Below are 13,936 nucleotides of genomic sequence, written 5' to 3' on the forward strand. Positions count from 1 at the left end.
TAAAGCCATTAAATTAGGTGTTCAACAGCTTCCAGGGTTTAGAGGAGACTTCAGTGTCAAAGCCTAATCTCCCAGGGTTCTAATTTCTACTTTGTTTAGGAGCCTGAATATTCCTTTTCCTCAATGCAGCTCAGCAGCATATGGCAAAAGACTTTCTGTATTTGCCTAGTAGTTATCAGCAAGAAATAGAAGGCTCTGTGTAATTAAATGGAGACATAAATGAGTGTCTATGTATATGCTTATATAGATGTTTATCATTGTATGTTTTTATAGCATATATAATTTCCAGTTGCATCCAGTAAAATCTTGATACCTGCCATACATTTCAATTTTGCAACCATTCTACAAAATAATTGACATTCTCTTGTCATTTGTCTTTTTAAAAGATAAAACATTTGGTATACAGTTATTACAGATTTAAATAATTATAATCCCCTACTGCCTTATTTTAAAATTCTTATGACATTGTGTAGAATTAGAAAATCTTTGACAATCTCTAAAAATAATAGGGTCCAAGGAACAGTTGTATCTGTATCTGATTGATACAAAGGGTTTCTTATACTAAAAATAGTAAAAAAAATTTGAGCAGTTGTACATATATAAATAGTGGCAAATTATAAACACAATTTCCTTTGTGCAAATAATTGTGCATAAACTATATTTTGGGAAATTCAGGTTTGTTTATTCAGAATTTCAGGAATATCTTTTTTTTTATACAGCAACATTATTCATGAGCATGGACACAAAATTCTCTAACAAATTTAACCAAGCAAAATTTAATAAAGGATAACACATCTTGACCAAATAGGGTTTATCGCAGAAATCAAAAACTGGCTTAACACTCAAAAATCAACCAATATAATTCACAGATTTGTAAAATAAAGAAAAAACCATATGATCAACATCTTCATGATAAAATAACAGGAATATCTTTAAAAAGTATGCATCCCTTTGTTTCATGAAGCCTTTTTGGATTAAGGAAATGAGCACTCAATTGAAAAATCTGATTCCATATGACATTGTCTCCAAGTATTGGCACCTGTAATTGCAACCAGTGAGAGGATTAGCCTCAGGCAGTTCTGCCCATCTCCCTAACTGAAGGCCTTTCTTCTCCTAGTATGTGCGAGTATCTTTTGATACGAAACCTGATCTCCTCCTACACCTGATGACCAAGGAATGGCAACTGGAGCTTCCCAAGCTTCTCATCTCTGTCCATGGGGGCCTGCAGAACTTTGAACTCCAGCCAAAGCTCAAGCAAGTCTTTGGAAAAGGGCTCATCAAAGCAGCCATGACAACAGGCGCATGGATATTCACTGGAGGGGTAAACACAGGTAATTGGAAGTGGGATAAAGAGAGACAAATCAGGCCAACATCATGTGGTTCCCCCACCTCATTCCCTACCTGCGTGTATCAGCACTCACTGGTGTCTTCCTCTTGGGCCTATCACTAATTCTCTCTCCTTTCTGTACCTAAGTAACAACTGTATAGTCAAGTGTCAACCTGGAAGAATTACTGACATAGAAGGAAGCAGGCTGGGATATTTAATGGCTGACAACACTGAATTTAGAAACATGGCTAATGGAATTTCACAGAGTATTCTTAATAGCTCAGATTTCCACATGAGCATCCCATAATTTTTAAGGAATAATTTTTGTTTTAAATCAGAAGCTCTGCCTCTGTCCTTCAAGTGGGTCAAGATTGGTGCCAAATAGCTTTAATTTTAGTTAAATGCCATTTCCATCTGGAACACAAATTGTGATGGCAAAGCCTAGAATATGATGTGTTTATTATTTAAATATGTCATTAAATCATCTCTGCACCAATAGAAGACACACACCACTCTGAATTCCAAACTGCTCTTCCTGCTGCCAAATGAGTCTATATGGTGGTATAGGCACACTGTCAAATCATTTCCTCCTGGCCCACTTACAGCTAAGTGCTTATCTGCAGAACATGATTAATCTGCAGCACATAATGGAATGGATTCCTGTATTTTCTTTTTGCCCTATTTCCCCAGCCTGAGTCAGAAGTGCTACTGGACGTGTGCAAGTAGTGTTGCAGCTGTAAGTTAATGCAAACTTTTCACAAGGCTCAGTCATGTAGACATGTAGACACATGGAGAGCTGGTGGGACACAGTGAACCTGTGGACCAACCAGCACTCAATAATACATTATCTCAGTATTTATTTTTATTTGTTTCTTGTTTGGGTGAGGTTTAAGTGAGAACTGCACTGAGCATTCTCCTAAATACCTAGAATCTGGAAGCATTCAGCACACAACTACATAGAAGCATTTCAGCAGCGAAGTCTGCAGCCTGCTCATGCTGAGCACTGTTAGGTAAAAGCCTGCCTCCTCCTGTAACTGATATGATCTTACAACGATCTGCTCGGTCAGCTCTATTCTGCTTATCCTCTAGCAATCAAATATCTAGGAAGCAAATTTATTTCTATGACTCTTCAGGTTTGGGCTCAAGTTCTCTTGTCAGGAAATAGGCGTCACTTACCTGTAATTGTTTATTTAGTCCTTTGCTTTCCTGTCACATAGAGACAAACACAGAGGGTTCTACAAGTTCAAAGAAATTCTAACCCATTTTCTTAGAACTCAGAACTTTATTGTTTATTTGTTGATAATCAGATGAGGTGAGAGATTATAGGAGGGTACTTCAGGAAGTTAGTGTAAAATTGGAATTAAAAGATATATTTTGGTGCAAAAGTATAGCTGCCTTGTAATGAAAGTACAGTTTTCAAATTGATAACAGAAAAAGATTCTCTGAGTTTAAGGCTTTTTATTTATTCTATATAGACATTGGATGGTTTTCTTCATACAAATTAGATAAAATGCATGCTAGTGTTCAATCTGGCCTTAAATACATGTAGTTTTTAGAGAAATTTGTCAAAATTTGATATCCTATGCATTTTAATCTTGGGAGAAACAGTTATAGTTTCCTCTTGAACCCTGGGAAGGTGCCTTCTGTTAAAGACAAGACGACTGTATCTGTCCTTGCTCTTAGGTGTCATCCGTCATGTTGGAGATGCCTTGAAGGACCATGCATCTAAGTCAAGAGGGAAGATTTGCACCATAGGCATCGCTCCCTGGGGAATCGTGGAGAACCAGGAGGACCTGATTGGAAGAGATGTAAGTCCTGGGGGCTGCCGCCCCTTCCCATGAATACTCCTAGAATGGACAGCAGTACACAGAGGAGTAAAAATCAACTTTTCAAAATGTACATGTTACAGAACTCTTTTAGTCCCCACCTCCCCAAAAATGAAGCTGATGTTAGGGATGGTTTATCAAGTGACTACTAATTTTCAAAAATTTGTGTAACGATCCATTTCAACTCTTACTACCACCTCTCTGCTTGAGTATTTACCCATGCAGCAAGTGCTGTTATCATGTTTATGTTAAGACTAATTAACCCCAGGTAACATATGGCAACATGAACTCCTAGATCCCCAGTGCCCTTCAAGTAGCTCAGGAGAGAGAGCTACAGAGATTCTTCCCATTTCCTCTCTGCTCAGCCTTACTTTTTACTAAATGCAGGGGTGAAAAGAGGTCTAGTTGATTCTTTGTTTCCCACTCGGAAGTGACTCAAAAGCCCTTGGACAAGTGGCAAGAAGCATCCACATCAAGGCTTTCAAATTACTTGCAGAAATTTCCTATTTATCTAAAATATTTAGGTTAATGAATGAGATATCACTTTATAATTTACTCTAACTAAAGTTTATTGGCTGTTTTCTATTATACACAAAATGACTGTCTCAAGCAGCAATTCCCAAAGGGTTATGGAGACGGAACTGACTGGAAAAGTAAGTGCTACCAATTTTTTAAGAATGTCTGGGACTAATGTTTCATGGAGTATCCTTAGAGTACTGCAGGCCCCGGATTCCAAACTGGTTGTTAATGTACGTTGATTGTAAACCAGAACAAATGTATTTCTAAAACAATTTGAATGTACTAAGGTGCCCTGAATACCAAAAGCATTTGGTAGTCCATTTTAATAATGCACAAATTAATTATTTAAAATATTATGATTCATAAGTCATTTTGAAATTCATAGCTTTAAGACCGCTAATGTAAACCTCAGTTGTTACTTGATTTGGAGGGAGAGACTGGTTTGGAACATTCTCATGCTGATGTACTGAGTATAAGGAAATAATGACATCAATTGACCAATCAGTCGCAAAGAGTTCTGGTCCACATGTTTGGTGCTGTTGTGTTTGTTCAACTTGTAAATCTTACATGACTAGAGCAGTGTTCAGGTACATTTCCTTGTCTTGCTGGGCTGGGAAAACTAATACTGATTCTTTTTCCTCCTATTATGTCTTACCAGTTGTATACAAATAGAAACTTACTTATGCCAATCAGATTCTATTTCCCAAAAGTGCTCTTGATCCCTGCTCCTAGGAACGTGCCAAAAGCAAAGCCATGTCTCTCAAAGATCCACTTAAACAGCAGAGAGACCGCTGTGAGCAGGAAATGAAAACAGGAAAGCAATTGTATTTTAATTTTTCATTAGGTTTCTGCTGAAGGGAGACTGAGTGCTCTGGTACCTTCTTCCTCTAAATTTGGGCAAGTGGAATAGGCACAGGATTTCTCAGGCTCATAACAGAGTATACTCTATTATGCTAGCAGAGATAAAACATAAGAGTATGTTTTCCAAGTTGTAAATCAGAGTAAAGGTGCTGTTATTGGTATATAGATTAATGATGTAATATGTTAACAAAAAATAGGTGCATGAATAAAATGTTGTCACTGAAGAAAATTTCCCTAAAAATGGCCAAGTTAGAAATGTCCAGCAAGCTTCTTAAGTACTTATAAAATTTTCATACCTACTTTCATACAGTACCTTCTATCCTTTTTCTTCCATTTCCTATAATCAAACTCACATTCCACCACTTCAGATTTCCATCAAAATGCAGTCATGTGGAAAAAGAGAAAGAGGAGTTACATTCTTGGTCAAGTCTATATATTCCACAGTAATATTAAATTGCTACAAAATATATTTCAAGGGAAATCTAGAAAATATATTTAAAATAAATAAAAAATGCTGCATTTCTTATGCCTGATATTTTAATGCAGTGGATTTATTTCCAAACAGATGGAAAATATAGATCATTTTATCTATGTGGGGCTGAATCTCAAATGAGCACATTTATAAGCTGAAATTATTTTATTAACTGATAAAAAGTAGTAGATGCAGCAATTGCTTTTGTTCTTGGAATTTAAATACCATCATAAGGACCCTATAAAGGTGAATACTAGCCTGGAGTAGGAAAAATTAACTCGCCCTTGAGTCTTCTAGAAAATCTGAGCCATTCCCCTCCCTTCAAGTTTTATCTTCTAGCTGAACTTTCATCATGTTCAAAATTGAACTTAGAATCCCAAACTTAGAAGATGCCCAATGGATTGGTCTTGATGAAAATAATCCTGGAGGGAAAATATGTATTATGGAAAATACACAGTAACTCTTACCCACTATACAGCTTTATCTCTAATCATCACACTATGGTAACTATTATGTGGGCATGTGTAGCCAAGCACTTGAAAGTGAAGCTCAAAGGAGGAGGTGCTGGTGAGGGTTCAGTCTGCTGGGTGAGGCGCAAACTAGTGTGGAATGGGAACAGACCTTTCTCTAAACCCTTTCAACGTTGCATGACATACTAAGTGACAGAACTCACCTGGATGCTTTAACTTTAAACACATTCCACTCTGTTTAATCAAACCTCTCTTGTCTCAGTTGATAGGTCAAAGTCATAGGCTTTGGTAAGGATTAATGGCATTATCACGAGAATGGGATCCTTAGGAAGGATGAGTTTGGCTCCCCTCTTGCCCTCTCTTTGCCTTTATACCATGGCACGCACGAGACCCTCAGCAGATGTAGCCACACAATCTGGGACTTCACAGCCTCCTGAACCTTGAGCCAAATGCATTTCTGTTGATTATAGATTACCCAATCTGTGGTGTTCTGTTACAGCAGCACAAAATGGGTAAAGGCAAGTATTTGGATGATAACTATTGTTGTTTCTGCCACTTAGAACTGAACACGTAATCTGTTTTAGTTACTGAGGTTTAATCTACCTCGTTGCTTTCTTGATATTATTCCTAATACTCCTTTGCTCTCTTAAAATGAATCAGCCTGTGCTTTGAGAAAATTTAGCTCAAGGCTTTGGTAAGCTGCTATAACAAAATACCATAGACAAAGGGACCTGTAAATTCTTCACAGTATAGCAATTCCTTCTCACTGTGCCATCACATGGTGAAAAGGGCAAGGGATCCCTCCCTGGGGCCCCTTTGGTAACAACATGAATCCCTCACATCAGGGCTCTGCCCTCACAAGTTCATCATCTATTTCCTAATACCACTACTCTGGGGGGTCAGGATTTCAGTAGATGAATACTGGGGTAACACAAACATTCAGTCCATTATGCTAACTTAAAAACTTCTCCAAAATAGGAGTTGGATTCTTTTCCTTTTTTCTTGGGAGTCACCAACCCAGTACTCACCAGAGCCCAGGGAAAACTTGCCAATCAGCACAGAACACATGAAGGAAGCAAAGGTGTACTTAGCATTAACAGGCACACTGATGTAACCCGTTAAACCTGTGAGATCTGACATCTTCATCTCTAAATGGATGATAAAAACACATGCTCTATATTCATATAACTTCTATAAGCGTAAGCTTAATAGTAAGTATCATTTATTGAGCTATTATTGTAGCATGCTCTACACAATTATATATATTAACTTTATGATTTGGGCATTACACTCCTTTTATAGTAAACTAATCAAGGATTAGAATGAAGATACAACTACCTCCAAAGCCCATTCTCTTAATTATTAGTATGTCCAAAGATAGTACCATTAAATATTATCTTTTTGTTGTTGAGATATTGGCAAATATCTTATGCCTGTAAATTGAACTCCAAAACAGATTCAGTGAATGACCTGACCCCTTTCTTTTTTCCCTAGACAATTCTGGACTGGATAGATCATTATGAAAGTATCACCAGTGTACTGTCAAGAAGGAAGTCCAAATGAATTAGAATTTTCATATGACATATTTTAAATTAAGTTCCTTACTTTAGAAAACAATTGGACCAGAATTGTTTCGGGTAATTGAACAATTTTACAGCCCTTATCATTTATCTTTTCCCAGATATAGATTAACAAGACACATGCCAAATTAAAATCTAGACCTAATCACAAGAAAAAGCACTTTTCACTTTAGGTAGATTTCCTACACATCATCTCATGTGGTTATTAAATTATCTTTCCATGCAGTGATATAAATTAGAATAAGTAGAAAATATTTCCAAGTTTTACAATATTCGAAAGTGCTTTTTTGAGGCCATCTTCATGTTTCAAGCCAAAAAAACCTCAAGTCCAATAAATCGATTGATAATTTCCCTGTAATTATCTCCTCAGTACACTCATTATTTAGTTCCAAGGCAAGCCAGCTATGACTTCATATGGTAACCACAGAAAAACTTCCTGACAGCAGTGCTGTCATGGGGTTTACTGGACTACTAAGACTAGATTACACAAGATACAGCCAGGGGATGTGTGAAGGAAAGGTCAAAGACAAGGAATCTGTCACAGTAATGGAGGGGAGAGCCAACACTCCTGACAATACCCAGGATCAGGGCTACTTTGAGGCAGCAGGTCTATTAACTCATGTGGGAAATGCAATTTGGGTGAAGACCATGATGAGTTTGGATTTGGGCATGGTGATTTTGAGGTTCCATTGAGATATCTACACAAGGTTTGGGAGACCAGTGGGTATGTGAAGCAGAAGTTTAGAAGCAAGATATGGCTAAACACTTAGACTTGATAGAGATGGAGTTCAAGACAAGTAGCTGGCATTACCACAGGAGAGTAGGGAAAGTGAGAGAAAGAAGGGCCTATCCCTGGATCCTGATGGTCCCCAATATTTAGTGGCTGAGAAGATGAAAAGCAGTCTCCAAAGGAAGATTATACTTCAGAAACACGGAGTGAAGGGCAAGGTTAGGGCATGTAAGACCTTGGCAGTGACTATGCAACTCATGAAGATGGTTCAGTGCTGATTAGTCTGAGCTCTTTCGGAAAGATGATAAGTAGGTGAGCATTCTTCTGCGTGGAGGAGGGAGATGGCACACACCCCTCTAGAAGGTTGGCTGTGATAGGGAGAGGAGCAATGGGGTGCCAAAGGGAGCCACAGAGGGTTTTTTTTCTTCAAATACTGACAGAAGAGGTAATTGATGAAGTCCTCAGGGCACCAGGAAGTGTTGGAGTCCAGAGCTAAGGAGGGAGACCTCCTGTCCCCTTTAGGTTAAGGATAAGAGGAAAGAATATACAGAAAAAGGATTGGCACCAGGATACTGGAGAAGCTTTAATCTGGAGGTTTGCCATTTTTCACTGATGTAAGAATGATAGCTACAGAAATAGTAGCAATTTTATAGAGCTTACTCAGTGTTAGCACCCTGCTAAGCTCTCTGACATAGATAAACTAATTTTCACAGTGGTACCCAGAAGTTACATTTAGTATCATTATCCTCTTCCCCTTTTTACTGAAAGACATGAAGTAGCATGCCTGTGTTCCAACGACCGGTAAGAGTTGTTGCTGGCATTTAGAACCTCGGCCACCTAGCACCCAAGACAACATCCTTCCCTGTGCCCCGATGCTGCTACTCAGAGATGGTAACAGCCATCACTGATGGGGGTTCACGTGTGCATCATTCCACCAGAAAAAGCCTTTCACTTCCTCAATGAGCTGGTTATAATTATTAGTCTCCAGTCCATGGGGAGACAGACACAGGCAAGTTTGAATGAGCAGGGGTCAGGTTATCTGCCAGATGGAGAGGGAGGGTGTTGAGTCACTGCCCAGTAGAGCAGGAGCCAGAACTCACCAGAGCCCAGGGAAGAAATGCCAGCCACCACAGCAGGTGTGAATGGAGCACAGGTCATCAAGTCCACAGTGGAGAGGGAATGGATATATTCCGAAACCTCAAAGAAGATGAGCATCCATACTTGTATGAGTTAGCTCTTACTGCATTAGAAAATGGCCTCAACACTTAATGGTTTAAACAATGCATTCTAACTCAGTTTCAGGGAGTCAGTGACTGGTGTCGGCTTATCTACACGGTTCTGGCTGGGCAGGGTGGGGGGTTGCTCTGGAAGTTACAGTCAAGAAGTCAGATAGAGCTCCATCAGTGACTACTCACAGGCTGCTCTCCCTGTGGACCTTGGCGTTGGTCTTCACAACATAGCACTGGCTCCAACCTTCACAACCTGGTTTTAGAAGTCACAAACTACCACTCTTTTATTCTACCCCTTTGAATGGAGTCACTGACTCCAACTAGACTAAGGGAAGTACTTCAAAGAATTTCTAAACATATTTTTAAAATCCCCCACTGTGTTTGGGGACTTCTACAGAGAGTAACCCTGTTCAGAACTCAGAGACCTTCTTCCACTGCCAGTAGACCCTGCAGCCTCGGGCATGGGCACATGGGGTGAGTTCATTCCTGAGGAAGGCAGGAAATGAGGACTGTGCATCTCTCTCTGCAGTCCACCAGCTCACTGTGGTTCAGATACTGCAGAGAGATGTGACTGTTCCTCCTTGCTGGTGAATGGGAGTCACACAGCTAAGGTAACAGGAGCTCCGAGGCAGCATCTGGGACCTTGCTTTACACCTGCCTCTGCAGCTGTGCTTCCGGAATAGGTAATAGCCTCCCAGGGGCCCAACTGGCTCAGGCCTCCCTCGGATCACAAGGGAAGCTGGAGACGTTTGTTTCCCTGTTCCATTCTTGGTCCCACTCTTCCTTCATCTCGGCCACAAAGGTCACTTCCCACTCCTCAGAGGTATCTTCTCTTCCCTCCCACAACATCTTCCCACCCTATTTTCTTTCCAAGGCACACCCCCACTTTGCTGCCTGCTGCTGCCTTTCCTGACCTCTACACACACATTCCTAGTGACTCAGCTGGAAGTAATCCAATCAGCTGTCAAAGGATGCTGGTGCCCAGCTGAGCCATGAGCAGAGATGTCCAACGGTAAAAGCAGTCATAATATCCCCTATAAATTGAAAATCAGCCTAGGACCTCTGTCTTCCCTCTTCATATCCCTGGCCTCTATAGAAATTTAAGATCTATGTGGGGCAAATGTGGCTAGGAAAACACATTTCTCTGAGCCCCCATGGTCTTCCCAAATGTGAAATAAGCTTGAAACAGCTTGAGAAATTTTCTACGCATGTGATCAGTGGACAGTGAATGCTAATATGCTTCCAGCCTAAATTAAAATCATGGCATTCTTAGGAGAGAAAGATGACTCATTGCCCCACACATCTCTAACCCTGTTGCCTGCCTGGGATGTGTACATATACAACTCACTAGGTAATGCACTGGGGATCCGAGGGGGTCTTGATGGACAGTATAAAAAACCAGACTGGCCCAACTCAATTCTGTGCAGAAAAGGAGTCCCAGTTGACCAGACAGCCTCCTGCATTACAGAAAGTACCACAGAATGGAAGAGACCTCAGGACATGAGGTGACTCCATTTTATCTGCAAAGGCACTGTTCTGCACTAGCCTAAAAAGAGCAAATAGACTTTTTAATACAGGAGGCCCAGGTTCAAATCTTTAGAAATTATAACCAAACTTTCTAGTTTCTTTCAAATGATATTTTGATCATGTATTAAGAGATAATACCTAGATGTGTGACGGTGCATCTTCTTTTAAATTTATTTTTATTTATTTATTTTTTTGACAGGCAGAGTTAGACAGTGAGAGAGAGAGACAGAGTGAAAAGTCTTCCTTCTGTTGATTCACCCCCTCAAATGGCTGCTATGGCTTGGTGCGCTGCACCAATCCGAAGCCAGGAGCCAGGCGCTTCCTCCTGGTCTCCCATGCGGGTGCAGGGCCCAAGGACCTGGGCCATCCTCCACTGCCTTCCTGGGCCACAGCAGAGAGCTGGACTGGAAGAGGAGCAACTGGGACTAGAACCTGGGGTACCGGCGCCGCAGGTGGAGGATTAGCCTAATGAGCCGCAGTGCCAGCTGGTGCATCTTCTTTAACCAGCACAATACTTATCAAACACTATATTTGCTTGATGAATTATTTCCAAGACTTGACCAAGATCACAAATTATTAACTAGGGCAACCTAGAGTCAAAAATTCCCTGATTTTGGCCGGTGCCGTGGCTCACTAGGCGAATCCTCCACCTTGCAGCGCCGGTACACCAGGTTCTAGTCCCGGTCGGGGTGCCGGATTCTGTCCCGGTTGCCCCTCTTCCAGGCCAGCTCTCTGCTGTGGCCAGGGAGTACAGTGGAGGATGGCCCAAGTCCTTGGGCCCTGCACCCCATGGGAGACCAGGATAAGTACCTGGCTCCTGCCATCGTATCGGTGAGGTGCTCCGGCCGCAGCGCACCAGCCGTGGCGGCCATTGGAGGGTGAACCAATGGCAAAGGAAGACCTTTCTCTCTGTCTCTCTCTCTCTCACTATCCACTCTGCCTGTCAAAAATAAAAATAAAAAAAAAAATTCCCTGATTTCCTGCTATGTGTTCCTAGGTGAGACTAGAACATGCATGAAAGCAGGGAGGAAAGCTCGGACAGGTGTTTGAGATCAGCCCCGGAACGGGAATGACTGATGTCAATCATCCAGGGGACATAAATGTGGCCCTCAGGCACTGGCATGTGGTAAAGTTCAGTTTTTCTTCTGTAATGACAATGACCCGACTAATGCCTCATATAAGAGGACCTTTACCTCTATTTACCCCTAAAAACCCTCACTTCAATTCCCAGGGTCTCTGTGTTTCAAAGTTAAGGCATACAGAGGCTGAGCCAGCACTAAGTGGTGTCCAATTGATTATGAGTAAAAAAATTCTCATTTACTCTTGAGAGGCAAAATATCCTAAGAAGTATGCTGGCCCGTGATGCCCAGAGAGCACGAATAAGCAAGTTTCCCTTCATTCACAGACAGCAGTGCTAATCTCTGGAGATTATCTGGAGAGATCGCCATCTCTCAGGGAAACTCACCTGAAATGAAGACCTGTCAGACATGTTTCTTATCTAAATAACAAAACACAAAATATGTATTTGAGTGACTGTCTTCTCGGGACATTAAAATTTGATTCCCTTAGGAAACCCAGGCTGAGACATACAATGCAGCAATCTGATGGACCTACAGTTAGGAACATATTATACTCATTGTTACTCAATGCACACTCATAGTTGTCCTCTTTTTATGGGTTCTTAAGAATGAAAGTGGCTACATTACCTCCAAAATTCTTCCAGAGAAAAATTCATTTGTATTCATGTTATAAAAAGGCATTTTTTTTCTATCTGAAAAATATAACAAGCAGAGCAGCAAATCTTTTTTAGATATGTAAATTATAACTGCAACAAGAATAGATTGCTGGTATGTTTATTAAAAGAATAGTAAATGGATTTTCTAGGCAAAATGCATTCCAACTTTGCAATTAATCAACAGTTCCAGACCATCACTTTCTTAGATGCTTGCAAGAATGTGACAAAAAAGGCATCTCACCTATTTTGCCAACAGATTGCAGATAGGTTTTCCTTACATTGATTCGTCTCTTTCACTGATTTGTCATTTCATTTTGATCACTGGCTCACAACTGGAAAATAATCTGATCTTTGGTAAAATTGAACAGAGTGGGAGAAAGAATTCACATTTGTAGAACACCTACGAGGAGCAAGGCATGGTGCCAGGGACTTGGCACACGCAAGGGGCTTCAAACAGATTGTGGAAAATGAAATCAAAAGAGGAAGTGAATTTTCCATGAACTGTTTGAAGCCGCCCTCATATAATCTCAAGAAATGCCTGTAAGGTAAGTAGTTTCACCATGTCTCTTTCACAGCTTGAAGAAAAAGAGCCTTAGCTTCACACCGCCATTGGCAGAATAGGATTCAAACAGATTTCTATAGTTCACATCTTCAGGATTGTTCCAGGAGTCAACACATCTTCCTATGATGACTTAAAAATAGATCGGGGCATTTTATTCATTTTTCAAATTTATATTGTATATTATTCATCAAACAAACTCTGCCAAAATACAGCCATGTGTAACTTGCCTTCACATAAGATTAAAAGAGATGGGGATCAGCATTATGGAGAAATTAAAATTCTTGACTCATACTATAAAAGACATTCTTGCCATGAACAATTCAGGTTTGCACTATTCCTAAGGACCCATTGAGCTGCTAAACAAGCAATGGTCAAAAGTCAGAAAATTGAAGGAGAAAACAGGTAAATAGAAATAGATGACTTAATTTTCTTCTTTTTGTCTCAGATTGTGGTGAACGTATCAGTTTCATCCACTCAGAATCAATCTCTCTCTTTCTCCTCTTCTTTGAAACACACAGAGAGGTTAGTCTGCTGAGTTACTCCCCAGATGCCAGGAGCTGGACACTCACTCCCAGGTCTCCTATGTGGGTGGCAATAACTTGGTTACTGGAGCCATCGCCACTACCTCTCACAATCTGCATTAGTAGAAAGCTGGAGTCAGGAGCCAGAACCAGGGGTCAAACCTAGGGCTCTGACACGGTACTTGGGGATCCTAATCATTTGAACTGCTAGGCCAAACACTCACAGCCAGAGTTATCTTTACTTCATTATTCACTGGAAAATACTGTAAGGGTGGGCACTGTGGCATAGTGGGTAAAGCCACGGTCTGTGGCACCGGCATTCCATATGGGCACTGGTTTGAGTCCCAGCTGCTGCTCCACTTCCAATCCAGGCCCCTGCTAGTGCACCTGGGAAAGCAGCAGCAGATAGTCCAAGTACTTGGAACCACACACCCACATGGGAGACCCGGAGGAAGCTCCTGGCTTCAGATGGGCACAGCTCCTCCCATTGCGACCAGTTGGGGAGTGAACCAGCAGGTGGAAAATCTCTCTCTGTAACTCTTTCATCTAAATAAATATACCACTCATGGTCTCGGGT

At 40.9% G+C, this 13,936-nt stretch overlaps 1 protein-coding gene across 20 annotated transcripts in view; it reads left to right on the forward strand.

Annotated features, from left to right (window-relative positions):
• The window catches only part of TRPM3 (transient receptor potential cation channel subfamily M member 3), a 1,025,749-nt gene that overhangs the window by 719,708 nt on the left and 292,105 nt on the right, over positions 1-13,936 (forward strand). For all 20 annotated transcript variants that reach the window (XM_070050833.1, XM_070050835.1, XM_051858588.2 and 17 more), the window contains exons 4-5: positions 1,118-1,331; positions 3,011-3,135. In XM_070050833.1, coding sequence (XP_069906934.1) covers positions 1,118-1,331; positions 3,011-3,135 — 339 coding nt within the window. The remainder of the gene's footprint in view (positions 1-1,117; positions 1,332-3,010; positions 3,136-13,936) is intronic.

Source organism: Oryctolagus cuniculus, chromosome 1 (assembly GCF_964237555.1).
Source record: "Oryctolagus cuniculus chromosome 1, mOryCun1.1, whole genome shotgun sequence".
NCBI classification, from domain to species: Eukaryota; Metazoa; Chordata; class Mammalia; order Lagomorpha; family Leporidae; genus Oryctolagus; species Oryctolagus cuniculus.